At 42.7% G+C, this 24633-nt stretch overlaps 1 protein-coding gene across 3 annotated transcripts in view; it reads left to right on the forward strand.

The window, feature by feature from the left end:
* Nucleotides 1–24633, forward strand: part of CDH12 (cadherin 12) — an 849072-nt gene that overhangs the window by 756691 nt on the left and 67748 nt on the right. For all 3 annotated transcript variants that reach the window (XM_083188087.1, XM_083188088.1, XM_083188089.1), the window contains one exon: nucleotides 22551–22718. In XM_083188087.1, the coding sequence (XP_083044213.1) occupies nucleotides 22551–22718 (168 nt within the window). The remainder of the gene's footprint in view (nucleotides 1–22550; nucleotides 22719–24633) is intronic.

The raw sequence follows: 24633 nt of genomic DNA on the forward strand, positions 1-24633 counted from the left end.
GCACGGACTGTCCTCCTGCTGCTACCAGGCATGTAAGTAGGGTTGTGCTGTGCTGTGATGTAAGGGAAGGGTTTACATGTGTGAGTGAGTGTAGGGGAGTGTACATGTATGATTAGGCTGTGATGGGAGTGAGTCCAGGGGAATGTACATGTACATGTGTAAGTAGGCTGTGATAGAAGTGCAGGGGTGAGCTGTACATGTGTGAGTAGGCTGTACATGTGTGAGTAGGCTGTGATGGGAGTGAGTGCAGGGGAATATACATTTGTAAGTAGGTTGTGATAGGAGTGCAGGGTTGGGGTGTACATGTGTGAGTAGGCTGTGATGGGATTGAGTGCAGGGGGTGGGGTGTACATGTGTCAGTGAGTGCAGGGAAATGTACATGTGTGAGTAGGCTGTGATAGGAGTGCTTGGGTGGGGTGTACATGTGTGAGTAGGCTGTGATAGGAGTGCTTGGGTGGGGTGTGCATGTGTGAGTAGGCTGTGATAGGAGTGCTTGGGTGGGGTGTACATGTGTGAGTAGGCTGTGATAGAAGTGCAGGGGTGGGCTGTACATGTGTGAGTAGGCTGTACATGTGTGAGTAGGCTGTACATGTGCGAGTAGGCTGTGATGGGAGTACAGGGGAATGTACATGTGTAAGTAGGTTGTGATAGGAGTGCAGGGGTGGGGTGTACATGTGTGAGTAGGCTGTGGTGGGATTGAGTGCAGGGGGTGGGGTGTACATGTGTCAGTGAGTGCAGGGAAATGTACATGTGTGAGTAGGCTGTGATAGGAGTGCTTGGGTGGGGTGTACATGTGCGAGTAGGCTGTGATAGGAGTGCAGGGGTGGGGTTTACATGTGTGAGTAGGCTGTGATAGGAGTGCAGGGGTGGGGTGTACATGTGTGAGTGAGTGTAGGGGAGTGTACATGTATAATTAGGCTGTGATGGGAGTACAGGGGAATGTACATGTGTAAGTAGGCTGTGATAGGAGTGCAGGGGTCGGGTGTACATGTGTGAGTAGGCTGTGATGGGATTGAGTGCAGTGGTTGGGGTGTACATGTGTGGGTAAGGCTATGACTGAGTGCAGGGGTTATGTATGTGTGTGTGACCAAGGATGTGAATGAGTTCAAAGAACAGTATACATTTTTAAATGATATGTAATATGGATATTTTAGACATTTGCAGAAAACCCAGCAACCCCACCACACCCCACCTATAAAAAATACATTGTGGGTGCAGGGGATGTGGCTGCCATGGGACTTCCTCCAGGTCCCTCTGCTCCACCTACACCCAGTCATACTGCACTGTATCTAGATAAAGGCCACAACCAGCCAGGGGCCACAGGAGCCCAGCACCCTCTCCCCCCAGTGTTAAGGTGCCCATACACATTACAATTATTGTATACAATATTGTATACAATATCGCATCTCATCCGATCTCGGTTTTGCGATGACATCAGATGAGATGAGATCTAGTACAAAAAGTATGTGCTGCACATACTTTTTGTACTAGATCTCATCTCATCTGATGTCATCGCAAAACCGAAATCGGATGAGATGCGATATTGTATACAATATTGTATACAATAATTGTAACGTGTATGGGCACCTTTAGACATCTGAGCTGCTCTCCTCCAGCAGCTGCCCCATAGGGGTGAAGCAGAGGTCGGTCTCTTGTTCGCAGAAACAGTACCAAAAGTGTCCACAACTCCTCTGGTAACTTGCCCATGCCTCTGGCCTCACATTACAATCCAGGCAGCTGCGTAGCCACTGGCTCCACGCCCACGCTGGATCTACCTGCCACCAGCAGTCCTCCCATATTGATACCCTTAAGTTCACCCCGAGGTTGAATAATCATAGCACGCTAAGTGCCCGGGGAGCCCTGTACCCATTCTACCCACCAAAACTTACCACCCAAACCTCGGTGTGTGACCCCCCCCCCACACACACACACCCTGTTCCCTATATCCATGTGTGTATATGTGTGTGTGACACCTTGTACACCCTTAGCCTTCTAAGTGTTTTGACAACCTGTCACCCTTCTACACTGTGCATGTGTGACACGCTGTACTCCACCCTATAAGGGGTAATATATTTGTGATCTGTGGGAGGGGTTAAATTTCATTTTTATTGTATTTTTTCCCTGCCTTTTCCCTTCCCACCCATATCTTCTGTCCTTTGACCATCCACCAATTCCTCTGTCCCCTGGTCGAAGACTTTCACCCCACAAAGTCTGCCTCACAGTCACAGCCTGTCACTGTTGATAAAATATATACACCTTTGTCCCCCCCCCGTCACCCCATACTGTCTACCCACTGGTCACAGCCCATCACCCCACACTGTCTACCCACTGGTCACAGCCCATCACCCCACACTGTCTACCCACTGGTCACAGCCTGTCACCCCACACTGTCTACCCACTGGTCACAGCCTGTCACCCCACACTGTCTACCCACTGGTCACAGCCTGTCAGCCCACAATCTACCCACTGGTCACAGCCTGTCACCCCACACTGTCTACCCACTGGTCACAGCCCATCACCCCACACTGTCTACCCACTGGTCACAGCCTGTCAGCCCACAATCTACCCACTGGTCACAGCCCGTCACCCCACACTGTCTACCCACTGGTCACAGCCCATCACCCCACACTGTCTACCCACTGGTCACAGCCTGTCACCCCACACTGTCTACCCACTGGTCACAGCCTGTCAGCCCACAATCTACCCACTGGTCACAGCCTGTCACCCCACAATATACCCACTGGTCACAGCCCTTCACTCCACAACCTCTGTCTCCCAGTCCATCTCATTGTAGAACATTTAATAATAAATAACCATTTGATTACGAAACTATGGGCCTGATTCATAGGTGGACAAAATTCCTCCACAGCTGCATCCGCCTTTGTACACAGTACTGTAAAAATGTGTAAATGCAGCAGCAAATCAAACTTGTACTGAAACTCAGACCACCTGTGTTTCAGATCTGCATCTTGTGTACACTATACAATTTGAGAATATCCCCTACTATATGTTCCAAACTCCTGGCTCATGGGTATGGCATTCCCTGTGAGACCACACCCCTTGAGGTCACACTCCTCCCATCACCATTCTCCTCCCCCAAAAGGGCTGCTTTCGAAAAATTCCCGGGCTGGTTTTCCTGCCCAATCCGCCCCTGGAGGCACCTGACCAGGAGCGAGGAGACAGCGTGGCGCCCGACAGAGGAGAGCAGAGGGCGGCCAGACGCAGTTCAGCCAGGCAAGGGGACGGAAGACCAGCCGGGAGACAGCCAGCGCCGCAGCAGCACTCAGAAGACGCCGCAAGGTGAGAGAGGAGCGGCGAGAGTCACGGAGTAGAGCCCAGCAGAGCGGGAGCGCGCGGCTGAGTGTGGCAACGCTGCAGTAGCAGCGCCCACACTAGCAGCCCTCCTGCAAGAAGAGGACCGGCGCCAGTCGACTCATATACAAGGGGACCCGATCGCGATGGGCAGGAGCCTGCACCTTGCTCCTGACGCCAGGTACCCCCGTGCTGATTACCCCCTGGCCTGTCTCCCTGTGTCCACTCCCTGCCCCCAATGTAGGGGGGCCCCAAGCTGACCTTTCGCACCAGGGCCCATGAACCCTTAGCTACGCCCCTGCTTAAAACTTTTAGAACCTCTGGCCTACATTGGGAATGTCTGAGCATCTGTGCAAAAATAAATCAGCCATTTCTGTCAACACTCAGTCACCACCCAGCACTTTTCCAGGACATTTCTGATTGTGTGCATCTCAATTGCAACAATACATTTGTGCAAACACACAGCACAACACATGTACTATGCTAGTCTTTTGATATTTAATATCGAAAAATATATTAAAAATCGAAAGTTATTAATCGAATATCTAAAGATATTAATTGAATAAATATATAGCAAGATTTTGCTCAACGCCATGAACATAGCCATTACATACTGTATGGCTATGAATGAAGCCCCAAATGTATACAAATTCTATGGATATTTGCAATGTACACATACGCCAGTGAATGTATTTGAAGACCATGCATTTACACATGGACATAGACTGTCGGTGCGGCCAGATTATCCTTTGACAGATCACTCTTTCAATAAATGGTTAATTCTGCCATGCAAACACACAGAACAGATTAATTTCATGGAAGATCATGGCAGCATTTTAGTCATGTAGTTGGGCTTACTGCTTATTTGTGACATGTAGACAGGATGCCTGCTTCAGTCAGCTCCTTAGCACCCAGCAAGGGCTGAGTATACTCAAGGTTGTAAAACTGAGGATTGCCTACTGTATAAAGATGGATATGTTCATAGTTGAGGAGATATTCACATACCTGTAGCACAAAGTTGTAAGAAAGCTGCCATGGCAGAAACACTGCCAATTACTGTATGCATCTGACTCACATCTATCACATTCTGCATAGAGGATGATACTTTTTTATTACACTAGTAGAGAGTATGCAAATCTCATTACCAACTTAGCTGCCCTCGGCACACAATATAAAAATGTTGGCAGTACACACATATTCCTTGGAACAATATTCAATTAATGTTAAGAATCCTCTGCAGTTCTCAAACTGGTATAATAACAGATCATTGCAGTTAATTGTGCATAGAATGAATAAGTATAAGCCAATCCATAATGTATCTAAGGTAAGTGTTGACTTACTTGCAGACAAAGAAAAAGTCTCATGTATTTTGTCTGCACGAGTAGCAAATATTACAAAATAAAATTCAGCTTATGTGTCAGTGCAGTCTGCATATAGTAATTAGGCAGCAGCTGCTTTCCCACTGCTTCCCCCACATCACATGCACAGGCAAAACAGGAACAACAGATTTAGGAATATCCTTGTCGCATACAGAAAATTTAACACATTAATATGGTACTTTCTCTCATAAGTGTCTCTTGCACAGGGGCGTAACTTACTATTTATCGCCCCCCCCCCCCGCCGCACATTTATTTGGCGCCCCCCACCTAACCTGCCCCCCCCCCCCTTCTTACCTGCGGTCTGCGTCCGACTCTCGCCCGGCTCTCTGTCGGGACCTTCCTGACGTCACGGTCCTGGCCGGCTCCTGCTGCTACAATGAAAACGGACTCTTAGAAAATGGCTGCCCCCATACTGCAGACATAAAACTGTCTGCAGTATGGGGGGCAGCCATTTTCTAATTGTCAGTTTTCATTGCAGCAGGAGCCGGCCGGGACCGTGACGTCAGGAAGGTCCCGACAGAGAGCCGGGCGAGACGCAGACCGCGGGTAACTATAGCCCCGCAGCCCCCCGGCGGCGCCCCCAATTTCTCTGTGCCCCCCCACCACCGCGGGGGCTGCGGAGCTATAGTTACGCCACTGCTCTTGCATTTATAGTCAGGAGACAGTAATATTATCATATTGAATTTATTTCTTTACAGTTTCTATATAGCGCAGCAGATTCCGTTACGCTTTACAATTGTAGACAGTGCTAAAACAAACTGGGTAACAACAGACAGACTTGGAGGTAGGAGAGCCCTGCTGCAAGCTTACAATCTATAGGGACATAGGAGGGAAACTCCATTTTCAGCAGCAATAGCCAGGGCCACCACTAGGCAGCTCTAGGCATTTGCCTAGGGTGCTGGAGGGTGGCAGATTTGAGCAGGTCCCCCTCCCCTGGATGGAGGTGAGTGGCGCAGGCAGGTGCCACCACATCAGCCATTCCCCCTACCCACCCCTGGAGTTACTTATCACTGGCACCTCCCGCCCCTGGCAAGCCCCCCCCCCCCCCCCCGGGACGATGCGGCGGCCTGCCGCCACATGACCCGGCACACTTAGTGGCACCCAACACCCCCCTGGCAACCCCCCCATTAAACGACGTGGCAGCCTGCCGCCACAATACCCAGCACCCCCCTGTCCCCCCCGTGTGCAGCGACCGACTTGCAGCGGGTGAGCACCGGAGCACCACCCCCCTGCCAGGGGCGCTCAGGTGCCTTGCACCGGCCCTGCTAATAGCATAGCAGTCCCACCAAGTTGCAAGTCCAAAAGGGTAGCTATAAGATACATAAGTACCTCATAGGATTATGCATATGGAACTAAAATATAATAGGTTTGTCTGAAGAGGTGATATTTCAGGGAACACTTGAAAGTTTGGATGCTAGGGCATTCCATAGGGTGGGAGCAGCCCACTGAAAGTCCTGTAATATTGAATGGGTGCTAGTGATCCATGCAGAAGAGACGAAGATCTTGTGCAGAGTTGAGTGGTCGAGTTGGGAGATATTTTAAAACTAGTAAAGAGATATATGCTGGTGTAGTATGGTTAATAGCTTTATATTTGAGTAGAAGTATTTTATATTGAATACAGGAAAATACAGGCAACCAATGGAGGGACTATAAGAGTGGATCAGCAGATGATGAGCATCTTGCTAGGAAGATCAGACTGGCAGCAGCATTTAAAATACATTGCAATGGCAAGAGTCTATTCTTTGGAAGACCAATTGGGCAGTTGGGAGACTATTGCAATAGTCAATGCGTGCATGGATAAGAGATTTAGTAGTGTCTTGTGTAAGATACTGTAGGGTCGTATTTGGTATATGCTTTAGATGCATGTTACATGATTTGGAGACAGAATGTGGGGAACAAAGGACAGTTCAGTGTTGAGGAGCACCCCTAGGCAACGAGCTTGTGGGGTAGGGTAGATTGTCGAGTTGTCAACCTTTATGGAGATATCAGGGTGGTAACTGTTCTTGGCTGGTGGCAATATAATTAATTCCATTTTGGAAATATTGAGTTTGAGGTGGTGAGAAGATATCCAAGATGAGATGGCAGAGAGGCATTCAGAGACTAGGCCCAAAACCACTGGTGACACTTGTTGGCGGACAATTTGAGTATTGTCCACATAAAAGTGATGCTGAATTCCAAAAGAGCTGATTAGTTTGCCAAGAGATGAGGTATACATTGAGAAAAGCAGACTCTGTTTCGAAGCAACTCTGTTTCAAAGCTAGAAGGCTTCTTCCTCAACGAAGCCTTGAGGAAGAAGCCTGCTAGGTTCGAAATGTGTTGGCCGTGCGGAGAACATGGTGAACATCTGACCAACCCGGGTGACTTACTTCCAGGGATGCCTGTTTGTCGCTTTACCATCTGCTTGTATTGTCTACTTCTTTGTTGTAGACAACATCACTCGGTGAGAGTCAGCTGTAATTTGCCTTGTTTTTAATGTAAATATTTGATGTAATTAAAATTGGTATTTCTCTATACCAGCTTTTTTGCTTCATTCACATGTGATGTCTGAATTTGGAGGTGTTTCAGAATTAGTGGTTACGTTACTGCTCCCCAAACAAGTGATCTTAGTCTACTCTGAAAAGTAGACTGACCTTAAGGGTACGAGTCATACCATCTGCGAATAGCTCCTTAGCAATATATGATTTATATACTCTGCTGTATTGCACTATTGTTGTTCTCTTTCTGTTTTTGGGTACATCCGACAAGAACAGAAGAGTACTTACTATCTGCACCAAGGATTCGTCAGTATATTTTTTGGTTTTAGTTTTGAATATTTGTACACCTGAATAGATAGCCTAATTCTGATTCCAAAGGACCTGAAGCTTGTATATGCCGTATGGGTCCAGACATCAGTAGATTGACAATCTTCAGCTGTTTTTTGTGCTCCCCAAAATGGATAACATGCTGCTGGATTTTGGGTGATTCAAAGGCCAAAAGTTGGATATTTCCTTCCCCACTTGATCAGAGCTTCAATGACAGCTTGCATGATTCCAAGGGTCATGCAGCCAGCCGGTCCACGGTCATCCTATGCTACTGTACATCCTACAATTAAGCATTGTATCACAAATGCATGGAGATGAGTCCACTTATATCAGATTCTTCATGCTGCATTTCCATATTAGTCCATTGCTGTTGCTACCAAGTAGGCAGCAGAGATGCACCATCCAACCACATCTGAATTAGGCCAAGACTTTGAAAACTCTTTATTGAGAATTATATTTCGGAATCACTGATCTAGAATCTCAACCTAAGCACTGCTATATAAAATACCAGAGATTGCTGCTTCTAAATTGTACTGAAAATTGTAAACTGACTGCATGATGACTCTGGATTATTTTTTGTGTAAGGGCTCTATACTGTATTTTTGGCATTTGTAATGCGTGGGTGGCACAGCATTCAATTAAATTGGAAACTTGACTTTGTGTAATGACTATGGGAGTCTGAGAAATATATTTTTTGGTGTGAAATAAATAATATTTTAGGAGTAAACTTGATGCTTAGACAGTTCCAGTGAATGCAAAAAATAAATTGAAGTGAAAGATTATACTGATAAGATTTGTTCTGGTCGTGGTCCAATACATACATTAAAATAATCTGAGAAGCAGGGGAGGGATCTGAAGCATCCCTATTGAAATTCTTATACTGTTGCTCTGTAGCAATCTTTATAGCAAAAGGGTAAAGGTGGCTTTAGGGTTTGGAGACAAGCTCAGAGATGCCAAACTGTTAACATTTATTAACATCTCCAATGAGGAATCTTGAGGACGGGACCCTTATGTGAACACAAAATGCATTTCTGGTGTATAAACACATGAAACACACACACACATATATTTTTTGTGCATTAAACAAGGTTTCAAAAAATGAAAAATGTTTGTGTACTATCTCAGGCACTGAAGCTGAATGCTAAAAATAATTTCCCTACACATATTTAGTGGCAGTTACAGATCATATCCCCAGTAGTGCCAGTTACAGCTGTCCCCAGTAGTGCTAGTTACATATGTCCCCAGTGGCAACAACAACATCAAAAAGTACAGAATTCTAGAAACTATGGTTTTTGGAATAATTTAGATAATAGATATCAAGATAAGGGACACTCAACCTGTAGCTGGAATTTTAATTATTGTTATTGACAACATCCGGTTCTATAAACTGAAAAAATACCCCTAAATCTCTACTTTTTGACACTCACTGTGCCCCAAGCAAAAGCACATTTCATAAATCTTTTTAATCTTACCTCAAATACAAAGTATGTAATTCCTCTCTTTGTTGTGTGACCGTCAAGTTATCAACACTGCTTTTAGCAAAACTGTAGTGATTTCATGCAGTGACCATTTTCCATCTTGACTGTCATGCTATTGTAGTTCTTCATTCTTTTTATTTATTGCCTGTATAAGCTTTTAATCCATACTGTAGTTTGATTTAACCTTACCCTTCTTCTATTTATCAAAAAAACATTGCAGTACAGGTGGACTCTACCAAACAGCAGGGATTCCTTTTATAGAACCACAACTATTCTGTAAATGAAAGTTAGATAGAATGTTTCATTACATGATTACTGTGGGTTTTTCAAGCAGACGGATAATCTGAATCTAGTCATTCCCATATCATCTCCTCAAAGAGCTAATAGATTTAGAAAATGAGCGTACCATAACCTACTGTATGTTATCAGATGTTATAACATGAAAGCTTACAAAAATTGGAATTATAAAATGTAAAACCGACCTTTTCATACCCCCACTATCCACGTCGGCGTGGAGTTGATTTTATATAGTGTGGCGAGCCTGAAGCGTGGTGAGTGGGCGTGGAATAGGAGCCCGAAGCGTGGCGAGCGGACGTGGAATACATGTGAAGTCATCCGCGTCCCCTCGTGGGGCTCGCTGCACTCGCCACGCTTCGGGCTTGGTGGCTCGCTGCGCTCGCCACACTGTCTAAAATCAACTCCACGCCGACGTGGATAGTAGGGGTATGAAAAGGTCGGAGGACGCGTACCGCTGCGCTCGCCAAGCTTCAGGTTGGCATTGATAGTGGTGTTGGCGTTGATAATGGGGGTGCATTTAACATTGAAAGCACCCATCAGGGTGCTTGTACAATTAAAAATCTGATCGCATCGCATGTGGTTATATCGCATGCGATGCATGCGATGTACTAAGATGAACATCGTGGGCGCCATGATAATACACAAGTACCGGGAGTTTTCATAACCTTTTAGAATGATTTTTGTATGAGCAACTGTAGTAGATTTTTGAAACATTCTTCTTCATTTTTATTGTAACAAGATCACATTTCATACTTGTAATGGAAAATTTGATCTACCCAAAATGTATTAATATTATGGATGAGCGGGTTAGGATTAGAGAAATCCGGACACCCCCAATCCAAACCACTTTCTAAACCTACTGAATTCCCACCTCCAAACTCCCGAGATCCGGACCCTTTAAAGGGGCGGGCGGACGGATGCCATCATCACTCCAGACACAGAGGGCGAGATTTAGTGAAGTGCAATTTTTTTTTTTAAATGTGCGATTTAGGTGAAAATCGCATTATATCGCATTTTTTAAAAATCAATCAATGAATTAGCATATTTAATGTGATGCGAATTGACAGACAACAAATGCGATATTTTGCCATATGGGGTGATATGGGGCAATTTAAAACGTTAAAAAAGTGTGATTTCCAGCTCTGGTCATGTGCGATTTTGCGACCAACAGGAATGTGATTACTACACTGCCTTGCCACTCCTTACAACCTCCTAAGTTATTGGGCCATCAAAGTCCACTAAATTATGCATCACAGACCCTATATAAAGGGGCACAGGGGCCATTTTGAGCTTTGATAGGAAGTAAGGAGCAGACAATGGAGATAGCAGTGATGAGAGGTGCAGAGGTGAGAGGCAGATGCAGCAGTGGCAGAGGTGCCAGAGTTAGAGGCAACAGAGGTCCACTATCAGGTAGTGTAGGGGGAGTCACCAGTGTCCCTCTCACATCTAGCTGTCAGTGCGGGGTGAGCTGGCTGTGGAGGAGGGAGGCAGCGCTGGACCCTGGTTCTGTAATTATATTGATGTAAAAGTGAGGTGTGTGTTGTACTTTTCTCTGTGTGTATTTTTTATTTTAACATTCTTTTTACAGGTGCACTACAAGTCCCAGCGGGCCTATTAATGCCCCACATGCTGGGACTTGTGGTTTACCAAGTCCCAGCATGCGGGGAGGGCTGCTGGCACTTGTAGTTCACCTGTATAAAGCAATGTTGTGTATGAATGAGTTAACCCTATCAGGCCAGCATCCAAAGCCCACGGACGCCGGTGACAGCCCTGGGCTTCAGACCTGGATGGATGAAGACTTGGGGTGGGGGCACTCCCACAGGTACCCTGTCCAAGGCTGAGCAGCCATGGTGCTCGTGGTATGGCCAGGGGACCTTATACTGTTGCATAAGTCTAATCCAGTGGTACTGCCATTAAAGTCCAGTGGTACTGCTGTTGTAAGATATCCTTCTCCCAAATATGGACAAATGCAGATGGGATTTATATTTCCTATTTCATTTCCCAATGGTGGAGCCACACACTACTTTGAGACCTAAAATGCCAATGCAAAAAAAGATAAGTAGTAATGTGGGTGCACCACTGGTGTTGATTTAACCCCTTCCCGACAATTGACGTACATTTACGTCATGGTCGGGAAGTACTTCCCGACACATGGCGTAAATGTACGTCATGGCTTGTAACTGTCACCGCGTCTATAGACGCGGTGACAGTTTCAACATGTCTGCTGTCCCTGACAGCAGACATGTCCGTGCATGCCCAGGGGGGGCTGCGATGCCGCCCCCCCGTCGGCGATCGCTGTGATTGGCTGTTCAGTGTGAACAGCCAATTACAGCGTTTTCCTGTGTCACCGGCGAATAACGTTCGCCGGTGACACGGGATCGGAGGTGATTGGTGCTGTAAAGTACAGCACCAATCACCGCGGGGTGTAAGGGTGACACCCCCAAAGGCCGTGATTGGTTCGTCGGGCCGACGGACCAATCACAGCCAAGGAGGGGGATTTAAACTAACGGTGACTGCACTGCAGACGCCATTCCGGTCTGGAATTGCGTGCAGTGCGGTCACCGTGCCTAGCTGCCGCAGTATACTGACCTGAACCTTGCCAAATACTTACCTGATCCTTGCAAATACCTTGCCTGATCACTGCTTCATCACTTGTAGTGCGCTGGATGCTTCCTGGATCCTGTTACTACTTGTGACTTCCTGTGTTGTGAACTTGTGCTGCTGCAGTGTAATAGCGTTAGATAGAGAGAGATAGAGAGAGAGAGATAGAGATAGAGAGAGATAGTGTCAGAGAGTGCTATATTTTGTGCTGCTGCAGTGTGATATAGTTATAGATAGAGAGATAGAGAGAGAGAGATAGAGAGAGATAGAGAGAGAGAGATAGAGAGAGAGAGATAGAGAGGCCTAGTGACAGAGAGTGCTATATTTTGTGCTGCTGCAGTGTGATAGTTATAGATAGAGAGATAGAGAGAGATAGAGAGAGAGAGATAGAGATAGTGACAGATTGTGCTATAAATTTTTTATATAACTGACTGCTGAATTTGAAGGATTCGTCTTAAGCACCTCTTCCTCCTCTGGTGATGAGGGACCCCCTCAAAGACGCCCCCGTAGAGCAGCTGAGACCCCCCCCCAATAATTGATCTCGTATGGACCCCACCACCAGACAATTTTGAGCCCCAGGTTCCTGAGTTTTTGGCCATGCCAGGAATCCAATTTGATTCCACAGGTCTCAGAGAAATTGACTTTTTCAAATTATTTTTCTCTGATGATTTTATAAATTTAATGGTGGACCAAACTAATTTATGCCCAGCAGTTTATTGCTCAAAACTCCTTCTGAAAATGAAAAATTTTGAGCCAGAACTGCATTTTTTTGTAAAAAAATGTAATTTTTCATTTTCACTGCCCACTTGTATCAAAATTGGTGAAACCCCTGGGGGTTTGAAATGTACACTATACCCCTAGATGAATTCCCTGAGGGGTGTACTTTGCAAAATGGGGTCACTTGTGGGGGGGTTCCACTGTATTGGTGCTTTGGGGGTCTTGCTAATGCGACATAGCACCCACCATCATTCCACCAGAATTTGTGCTGCAAAATCCAAATATCACTCCTTCCCTTCTGAGTCCTGCCACTTTTTGGTCACACATGAGGCATTGGCGTACTCGGGAGAAATTGGGGCACAGATTTTGGGGTGCTTTGTCTCCTTCATTCCTTCTGAAAATGAAAAATTTTGAGCCAGAACTGCATTTTTGTGTAAAAAAATGTAATTTTTCATTTTCACTGCCCACTTGTATCAAAATTGGTGAAACCCCTGGGGGTTTGAAATGTACACTATACCCCTAGATGAATTCCCTGAGGGGTGTACTTCGCAAAATGGGGTGACTTGTGGGGGGGTTCCACTGTATTGGTGCTTGGGGGGTCTTGCTAATGCGACATAGCACCCACCAAAATTCCACCAGAATCTGAGCTGCAAAATCCAAAAAATCACTCCTTCCGTTCTGAGTCCTGCCATGCACCCAACTGGTATTTTTTGGTCACATGTCAGGCATTGCCGTACTCGGGAGAAATTGGGGCACAGATTTTGGGGTGCTTTTTCTCCTTCATACCTTCTGAAAATGAAAAATTTTGAGCCAGAACTGCATTTTTGTGTAAAAAAATGTAATTTTTCATTTTCACTGCCCAGTTGTATCAAAATTGGTGAAACCCCTGGGGGTTAGAAATGTACACTATACCCCTAGATGAATTCCCTGAGGGGTGTAGTTTGCAAAATGGGGTCACTTGTGGGGGGGTTCCACTGTATTGGTGCTTGGGGGGTCTTGCTAATGCGACATAGCACCCACCAAAATTCCACCAGAATCTGAGCTGCAAAATCCAAAAATCACTCCTTCCCTTCTGAGTCCTGCCATGCACCCAAATGGTATTTTTTGGTCACATGTGAGGCATTGCCGTACTCGGGAGAAATTGGGGCACAGATTTTGGGGTGCTTTGTCTCCTTCATACCTTCTGAAAATTAAAAATTTTGAGCCAGAACTGCATTTTTGTGTAAAAAAATGTAATTTTTCATTTTCACTGCCCAGTTGTATCAAAATTGGTGAAACCCCTGGGGGTTAGAAATGTACACTATACCCCTAGATGAATTCCCTGAGGGGTGTAGTTTGCAAAATGGGGTCACTTGTGGGGGGGTTCCACTGTATTGGTGCTTGGGGGGTCTTGCTAATGTGACATAGCACCCACCAAAATTCCACCAGAATCTGAGCTGCAAAATCCAAAAATCACTCCTTCCCTTCTGAGTCCTGCCATGCACCCAAATGGTATTTTTTGGTCACATGTGAGGCATTGCCGTACTCGGGAGAAATTGGGGCACAGATTTTGGGGTGCTTTGTCTCCTTCATTCCTTCTGAAAATGAAAAATTTTGAGCCAGAACTGCATTTTTGTGTAAAAAAATGTAATTTTTCATTTTCAGTGCCCACTTGTATCAAAATTGGTGAAACCCCTGGGGGTTTTAAATGTACACTATACCCCTAGATGAATTCCCTGAGGGGTGTACTTTGCAATATGGGGTGACTTGTGGGGGGTTCCACTGTATTGGTGCAACATAGCACCCACCATTCATTCCACCAAAATCTGTGCTGCAAAATCCAAAAATCACTCCTTCCCTTCTGAGTCCTGCCATGCACCCAACTGGTATTTTTTGGTCACATGTGAGGCATTGCCGTACTCGGGAGAAATTGGGGCACAGATTTTGGGGCGCTTTTTCTCCTTCATACCTTCTGAAAATGAAAAATTTTGAGCCAGAACTGCATTTTTGTGTAAAAAAAATTAATTTTTCATTTTTACTGCCCAGTTGTACCACAATTGGTGAAACCCCTGGGGGTTTGAAATGTACACTATACCCCTAGATGAATTCCCTGAGGGGTGTAGTTTGCAAAATGGGGTCACTTGTGGGGGGGTTCCTAAATTTTAGCATCTTATGGTGCCTAGAAACCTACATGGTGCCTAAAAAATAATCTCATAAAAAGGAGGCTCCAAAATCAAGTAGGTGCTCCTTCTATTATGAAGCCTGTGGTTTGGTCAACGTGCACACTAGGGCCACATATAGGATATTTATGAAAACAAAAGAATTGGGGGAATCAATTTTTAGTCACATTTCTCTAGTAAAATCTACTGTGTTCCTTAGAAAAATGTATTAAAATTGCAAATCTGCAAAAAAAATGAAATTTTGAAATTTCACCTACACTTTGTTTTAATTCCTGTGAAACACCTAAAGGGTTAACAAACTTCCAAAATACTGTTTTGAATACTGTGAGGGGTGCAGTTTTTGAAATGGTATCATTTATGGGGGTGTCTCACATACAAGTCCCTCAAAGTCACATCAGAACTGAACTGGTCCCTAAAAAAATCAGTGTTTGAAATTTTCTTGAAAATTTGAGAATTTGCTATTCATATTGTAAGCCTCCTAGTGTCCAAAAAAATTAAAAGGAAGTTGAAATAATGATGGAAACATAAAGTAGACATATGGTCTATGTTAGTTATTAACTATTTTGAGTGGTATGATTATTTGTCTCACAAGCAGAAAATTTAACATTTTGCAAATTGCTAAATTTTCCATTTTTTTACGACATTTTGGTATTTTTCACAAAAAAACACAGACTGTATCGACCCAAATTTACCACTAATTTGAAGTACAATGTGTCACGAAAAAACAATCTAAAAATCACTGGGATAAGTAAAAGCAAAAAAAAGTTATCCCCACTTAAGTGAGACATGTCAGATTTGAAAAAAAGGGCTCTGTCAGGAACGCAAAAACTGGCTCTGTCAGGAAGGGGTTAAAGCTAAGCAATTTTTTGCTTGGACATATTTAGTGGCAGTTACATATAATGTCCCCAGTAATGCTTTATGAAAAAAAGGACATTCCAGAAACTATGGTTTCAAAATAATTTGGATAACAGATATTTGGATAAGGTATACTTAACCTATTGTATTGTGGATTTGGGTGAATTTATCGCAACCCACCTGCATTTAAGATAAGGATTGTGATAATTATGCAAATATAGTGGAGAGAGTTGAAGTACCAACCAAATAGCTCCTGTCAATTTTTAAACACAGCCTGTAAAATGCAGTTAGGAACTTATTGGCTGGTACTTTATCTGTCTATACTTTTGTCTTTGCAAGCCTGGATAACTCTCCCCCAAACTCTGTAAATATGTATTTTTTCAGTCATAGTAACCATTTTGAAACAATGAGGGAAATTTACTAAGATGTGTATTCTACTTCACATGTGATGTTGCTATAGGCAACCAATCAGAATATACTTCCTTTTTATTTAGCACCCTATAGAAGATATTAGACAGGATCTGATTAGTTGCCCATAGCAACATCACATGTGAAGTGAAATACACATCTTAGTAAATTTCCCCCAATGTCAGAGTTGTACGCAATTACACTATCTAGAGCAGGCATGTCCAACGTTGGCCCTCCAGATGTTGTGAAACTACACATACCAGCATGCTTTGCAATAGTTTTAACATTCTCTAATAGCAAAACTGTGGCAAAGCATGCTGGGATGTGTAGTTTCACAACATCTGGAGGGCCAACGTTGGACATGGCTGATCTAGAGTATAAGCCAAATCTGAGCCTACTGTTCAATACTTATATTCAATATAGATAACATTATATACATATATTTGAACCCTCTAATGACCATGCAGGGAAGCTTATAGTAATCGATATACAATACAGAAAACTTTCCTTTGACCCATATAAAATAAAGAGCACAATTATTAACATAATAATGAGCATATAAATGACATCTATACAATACTGTTATAAAGAGTGCATATACTAAAAAATGCAATATACACGGCATTCACATCTATAAAATGCAGACAGCATTGTAGTAACCAATACACAGTGCAGAAAGTATTCCAATGACTGATGTTCAACATATCTCAATATACAATATGTATGCAGAAATGTTTTTTGTCTATCTATTTCTTTACCCGATAGTCAAACCTGTTCCAGAGGCATCTATAAAACACAAACTCCATGTGGCTGAATGTGCAAAGTTTGAGATGTACATTGATAGCTTTCATGCATGCTATTATACTGACTGGTGTGTGATTATAGGAGGTTATTTATAGCAGCACAAAAACTGCATCTGATCTATGTTACACACATGCACAGTAAGGATTGAATAAATATTATATGTATAGGCAGGAATATAAAATCACTCAAAAGCTCAAATTGTTTGCCCTTTCGAATAAGGACCTAACTCTACTTTAGCACTACAGCATATACTGTATATACTGTAAATAAACGGTCACTTGAAGCAAATAATTTAGCAAATAACGAATTTAAGTTAGGTATAGTAAACCCAAAGTATCCATGGAGAAAATTTTAAAGTGTTTTTAAAAGTTAAGCTTGTTTCTTACCTACTAGGAGGTTATCCTATTTGTGGGACATTTAGAGGTACATTTACTAGGATGTGAGTTCTGATGAAGATGGGATGTTGCCTATAACAACCTACTTTATCAGATTATCTGCTAAATAAATCAAAAGTAGAATCTGATTGGTTGTTGTGGGCAACATACCATCTTTAACAGAACTACAATCTTAGTAATTGTAACCCTTAGACTTTTGTAGTAGGTCTGTACATGTATTTCCCCTGCGCTCATACTGTATGCACAGTTCTAGTTTGAAGAAGATACTTTAAATAAAAAATGGGGAAGACTTCTATCTTTATGGCCTATGTGGACGGTTTTAAAGCCAGGACATGGAATTTACAGAGGATAACAGCAATTATGTCCTGGCCTGGAACAAAAGCATACTTTTAATATCAATTTATAAACATTATTTATAAAAGATTCACAAAAACTGCACGGTAGGGTATAGAAGGTTAAATACTCTCTGTGTGGGGACAATAATATCATATCATCCGTACTAATGCTCAGAAAGTCAACTAAGAAACTATTACTAGCTACATGATGTACTTCAATGGAAGCATGAACATGAATGATGGCACACAAAGTGCTTGCGGAATTGTCTGATATCACATAAGGGGCATGTGTAGGAATCTGTTGGCAGACAAGAGACGGGAAGGGGAATGATGGCACATACTTTACAGTAAGAGCCATGTTGACAGATCTGATGGCACACAATATTATGTGGAGAAGTAGATGGCACAGTTAGGAACTGTTGGCAGCAAAAGGACATCTGGTAAACAAAATAAGCAGATACATAATCAAGCAGTTTTTCATTCAAAATGAAGAAATATACCATACGCTTTAAATGACAAGCACAATATTCCAATAGTGATGATGCTGAACAAACTGGGAATACTGTACAAGCGTAAATCAGAATATCAGAATCAGAATCAACTTTATTGGCCATGTATACTCGCGTATATTAGGATTTTTTTGCGGATTACGGTGCAGCTACAAGCAAGGGGAACACAAGAGGGGAATGAGACATACAAGACATTTCAACTTTTTCGCATACATACAGTGTGTGTTTTACATTTTAGTGGTAAGCAAGCACAGTTGGTCATTACTATTTGCATTAGGTTGTCATAGATTTTTTAATTAGCAGATAGAAGATAGCTTCTCGCGGTTCTTGATGATTTGGCAGGGATCGACCTGAAGCGTCTGCCCGATGGGAGCATGTCAAATAGGTTGTGGCCAGGGTTAGGCTTGTCTGCCGCGATCACCGCACGCTTCTGTACCCTAGCTGAGTGCAGTTCCTGTACGGGGGGGAGGCCAGCCCCAAAGATCTTCTCTGCCATCCTCACCACCCTTTGCAGTCTGCGTTTATCAGACTCGTGGGCCCCTCAGTAGAACGTCCCTCATTCAATAGAGTTATGTGATAGCTACTAAGGAACAACAGTGTATTTTGGTTAGTCAATCCTAGACAATGCTGTATTAAGAATTTTCCCTTCCCAAAACAATAAGAAAAAGTAAAATGTATAGGAAAATCCAGAGTTCAATACTTGCATCATATATAAAAGAACCCATCGCGGCTTGATCATTCTTTTTACACAAAGTTCTTGGATTCCAGACAATTGTGTGGACATTCACTCAAAATATTTCTAAATGCATCAATTCCATCAACATTAGGAATTATTGTTTACAGAGAATTTATGTCCATAGTTACCAACACTGTTTTAGACTAGTTGTTCCCAACCTTTTTTTCTCTCCCATACCCCTTGATTAGGCTTTTTCATTTATGAATATACCCTCCTCTCAATTTAAAATATCAATGGTACTTACGAGTGGAGTGGAAGTGACTGGTATGATTGTCCTTACATTAAGAAGTAGCAGTGGAGTAGTGTGTGGTCAGGAATCTGGTTCTTCTATGTCAGGCCTTTAGCTATGTTCTGTCTCTGGGGTTTCTGCTAACACCTGTAGGATTAATGCCACTGCTTCTGCACACATGTCAGCATGGGGCAGTTGATTGCTGTTGACTTGCATGATGCATGCTCCCATGGGTTGTTAATGATGTCCTCCATCCTACATTGCTTCAAGGGAAATGTGAACATTGGGTATGATAAATTATACTTTCTGTCTGGGCCCATGCTGCCCTGCTACCCAGACCTAAGGTAATGAGCCAATTATGCAACAGCCTTGTGCACAGAGTAACACGCAGGATTAAGTTGCAGTAGCACCGAATCACAGGTGGCCACAACAGAATCCCATACAATAACATGAGAACACTGAAATGCTCACAGATATTCGACATGAAAATATAAAACCGGAATGAGCCACAACGGTGGCTCATAACAATTAGCTAGATAAAACCAAATACAAAGATACCATTAAAAGCGAGCAAGAGGAAGAACCAGAAGAAAATGTGTATTCAGCATCAAGTACCTATTTGAAACCTACAGTATACTTGGAAAAAATGTAGTATTGTCAATCAGGGCCTTATTCTGGTCGATGCAGTCCGTTCCGCATTCTTTCGGAGTGCGCTTTTTAGCCGTCTGCGCATGCGTAGGCAACGCTATGCGCATGTGCCACGCATGGTCTCCATACTCGTTGTCACTAATACCGTCCAGAAATGTCCACCGAATTGAATCGGGAAATATGGGCGTAATATGGGCGTCATTCGAACTTACACAACTGCGTGGTTTCAAAGTGGGAAAAACTGGGCGTAAATATGGGCATACACGAGGGAGTGCATGAACTGTGGTAGGCGTATATTCGGACAGCACACCGACTGCAAACGAACCAACACGCATGAAATATGGGGTCTTCATAAGCAAGGTTCACTTTGCAGAGACCACTTGTTCTTGTGCTAGGCATTCGGTTCGCCCAATTAGTATGCACGCACCTGAAACACTGTCAGCTGAACACAATACAATCCACTCCTCTACTCATTACTCATTAATTACACTCTTTTCTTTGCTTCAATTGGAAGCATTGCTGCCTAAATGGACCATTACTAAATACACACACACACTGTGTTTATAACTGTTGGTAAGTTTGTGTTAGTAATAATTAGCACATTGAAGAATATTGCATTTGATGTGCAATTATTACATAATATGCATACATAAAACCTAGGTAAAGGGGTAACAATGAATGAATAGCACTTCACATGATGTAAGGGTTAATCTAAAGAGGTACTAATGTGTTTAAGTATCAATTAGGATTCAATTGATGACAATTACAAACAATCCATTTTTTATGAGGTTGCCTAATTGCATAAGTGTGTCATGTGTCAGATGTATGACTTCAGATAGCAGTCGTGAGTTTTGCGGACATACCAGCGCATCCGTGCGTACGGGCAGCTTCCCGTTCGTTCTGACGCTGTAAGACCGTGCAGAATCTTTGTGTACCCACCGCACACGCACGGTTTGTTGGATGTAGTCCGAAAACACACCCTCTTCTTAGAGAGTGAGTCCGTCCGAATGCGGAGGACCTGTGGGCGTTTGTTCTTACAATGTCTGCACAGCGTGGCATTCGGTCAGCTCCGAAAGAATTTGGAACGAACCGCACCAACGAGAATAACCTCCTCATTAACCTGCTATAGAACATGTGTTGTTTATCATCTTTATTTATAACTTAAAACTACATTTCTTAAATTAATAAATCTCTAGTAAACATTATTAATCAATTTTTTGTATTCAATTTATCTAGCAATTTCTCTTCTATAGCCTTATTTAGCATAGCTCTGTTTTTGGACAATATGAGTTTTATTGAGATGGAGCCAAACTACAGTACTTATCAACCAAGAATACTAAATCTAGTGTGTCAACAGTAGTAGTACAACGGCCCTGTCAACCAATCACTGTTGTTTTTTCTCAATTATAATTTTATGCTAAAATAATGATTTCTTTTTTATAGAACTATACAAAATGGTTTGAAATAGTCTCTTATATGGTGGCTTCTTGCCCAAGAAGATTAATTTGCTAGATCAGAAACATTTGAGAAAAAGGTTGTTTCTGGAGCACCAGATTCAAAGGGTCAAAATGTGTTTAATTCACTTCTACTACAAGATCCGTACACCAGAATATACAAATTAAAATCAATTGCTTTCATTTACAATTAATACATAATTTTATCTTAATAAAAAAGTCCTTTTTCACCATATATGGTTTGCAAAAATCAAACTCCTTCTTTAATGGGCAAAACCATGTGCACTGTAAGTGGGGCTGATGTAACATGTGCAGAGAGTGTTACATTTGGGTGGGGTGTGTTGAAATTGAAATCTAAATTACAGTGTAAGAATAAAACAGACAGTATTTACTCTGCACAGAAACAAAATAACTCACTCAAATGTAATGCTCTCTGCACAGGGTACATCTGCTCCACCTGCAGTGCACATGGTTTTGTCCATTAAAGAAGGAGTTTGCTTTTGCAAACCCACTAGGATTACCCCCATACAGAACAATATGGTAATTGTGAAACAAGTGTTATTTAAACTCGCTGTCACCCTAATCAGGGAGTGCTCACTGACATTTTGATCAGCCCACAATATAATTTCAATTAAAGCTACTTATTGTTTTTTTATTAGCCAATTATAATCAACCCCTAAACCCACAGTTAAAAGGTGTGAGGAATGACCCCACTGTTATCAACATGGAGCTGGTTTCTTCTAGAGTGGCCAAGAGCTGTCATCATGGTTATGTTACCTTATAATTTGTAATGCCACCTTTCCCCATAGTGATACCAGTCCTGTATGGTAAAACAGACCTTAGTAATGTGAAGCAAAAATGTTTTGGACTGTCCATCATTAGGGGCTCAACGTTTTACCTATAGTCAATTTTTAAAATATTTCTGTGTGTTATTATGAAAAAGTATGCATGTCTGCTCATATTGTATTAACCCTTTGAGTGCCAACATCTCTGTGAGAAATGAGCAAAATATTTGCTAAAAATTCCACCATTGCTCACATTTGTTATATAAATTCAAATAAATAAATTAGATATATTAGAAAAATAAGTTTGAGTTGTTGTTTTTGGCGCATTGTACTATCTATATTTTAAACAGTCACAGTGTACTATGTAAAATTCTAAACAACATTGTATGTTTTCCTTGAATTTCTTGTATATTGTAAATTGTAAAGCAAAAGATAACTTGAATAAAATATATTGATTAAAAAAAATTAGATTACATTTCCTATATATGGTAAACATTACAGTTCATTATGATGGATAAAAGTGTTTGCTTGTCAATTTTCACACCTTTTTTGACAAATTCCATTGGCACTCAAAGGGTTAAACCAGTTATCTTTTTTGTTTGACCATTTAAGTATTACAGAACTAACTATAATTGCAATTTTTTGAAGGTGTCATCAGAACAGCATTACCAAACATGGACAGAGAAGTCAAAGAACAATACCAAGTACTAATCCAAGCGAAGGACATGGGAGGACAACTGGGAGGTTTATCAGGAACTACCACTATCAATATTACACTTACTGATGTCAATGACAATCCTCCCCGTTTTCCCAAAAGTAGGTGTTATTTTACTAAAAACAATTTTATGTATTACTGTACATTGTTATTATGTTACTTATCTATAATGTATCAATACATTGTTATAATTGCAACGAGAGCTAGAATATAAGCTGCTAGACCCATTTTACAATCAAATGCGTAAAAAATGTAAACAAGATATTAAAGCAAATTGAACAATGGCCCTTATTCTGGTCGTTGCGGATATATCCGCGTGCGTTCGGCCCGCCGATGTTTTGTGTCTGCGCATGTGCAGAGGCGTCTCTGCGCATGTGCGAGCGGACCGTACGGCCGAATCCCGCATGATATGTGAAAACTCGGAACAGGGGGTGGAGAGGGGCGTGAAGGGCTATTTGGGCTCATTACCATATGCATACGCCCCGCGTTTCATGGGCGTTCCCATGCAAACGCTGGGCGTACGTATGGTAATGCGGCCGTGACGCACGTGTAGGGGGCGGACATATGACATCGCCGGATGTCAGCTGCCCGCCCAGATCCCTGCTTTTGCACGGAAAAATGTCCGTGTGGTCTGAGGTTGCGGGAGCTGGTGGACCACTCGGTCCTGCATTCGATGGTCTGCGACCATCGAATGATGGGGGAGGTTCCCTTAGATGGTTGAGGCGTATTCCGTGAAAAATACACGTGCGGTCCGTTCGGGAAGCTTCTTACCGCGTACGGACGGAGTTGGCGATCCGTATGGAAGGCGGGGTTTCGCACGCACGGTCCTGGCCGCATAATCGGATCCGGCCGCACCGATCAGAATAAGGCCCAATATCACTAATGACCTGATCAACTGATCGCAGACCTGATCACAGTGGGGCAATATAGGAGAGCCCTGCAATCAGATAGCCACTGTTCAGACAGAGTGAAAACCACCCTGTGCAAGTCTGCAAATGGCTTGCTAAAATATCGCCAATAAGCATATACCTGCAATTACATTCACAACTCACTCCCCATCTATTCATTTTTTCCTGTCTGTGTGTTATGGAACCTACTTTGTCTGGATAATGGAATCAGGCTGTTCGAGGCCAGAGCTGATGTCACACCCTACCTGAAAACACCTAGCCAGGCGTGTTTTCTCTGATACTCCAAGAAAACCTACTGGTGACTCCCACGAACAGCATATTCTTGTTAATATACTTTCAAAAGACTTGCGATCAATCAAAATGCTGGATTTTTTGACTGAATGGCGGAACATATGTGCGCTACAATCTGTTTGCATGCACAGTGGTTTGGTAATCATTTCCCTTAAAAAATTGCAGGTCTGCGATCAGTTTTGCATAACCCCCATTGTTCAGGGATATCATCTGGATCCCATTTAGAACATGCAGTCAGTGACAATGTAGCCAAAATTTGGCGCCATGTTCATATGATAGAGGACATCATTAACAACCCATGGGAGCACGCATCGTTAATTATATTGTTATTGTGCATATCATTAATTTTATATCATATAGTGTGTATGTGTGTGAACTATAGAAAAATTAAAACTTTTAAGTTTAAGGTTTCAACTGTTTACAAAGGGACAATAAACCTCCCTAGAAAGCAATGGGTTTTCTTGTTTTATGTAAAAACCATTGAACAGAAATAGGAATGTGAACAATTTATTTTGCGGTATGGATATTTTTCTTTTTCTTGACCTAGTGACGGGGTATCGTTTCAAAATCGTGGCAAATACCCGCCAGCTCATAGTGCCTATACACACTGGAGCAATGTTAATGAAGGACAAAACAATCACTGTTCCGTCCTTCATTATCATTCATTGGGTCACCAGCAAATAATGTCAGGTTTAATGTGCAGCACACCCAACCTGATGTCTTTGCATGCTACCGCAGGAGCATACTTATAGCCAGTACACATTAAGTGATGTAGTAGACATGCCGGTCTGAGCTGTCCAACCATATGGCATATCAA

Source organism: Crinia signifera, chromosome 5, assembly GCF_055691185.1.
Source record: "Crinia signifera chromosome 5, ASM5569118v1, whole genome shotgun sequence".
In the NCBI taxonomy this organism is placed as follows: domain Eukaryota; kingdom Metazoa; phylum Chordata; class Amphibia; order Anura; family Myobatrachidae; genus Crinia; species Crinia signifera.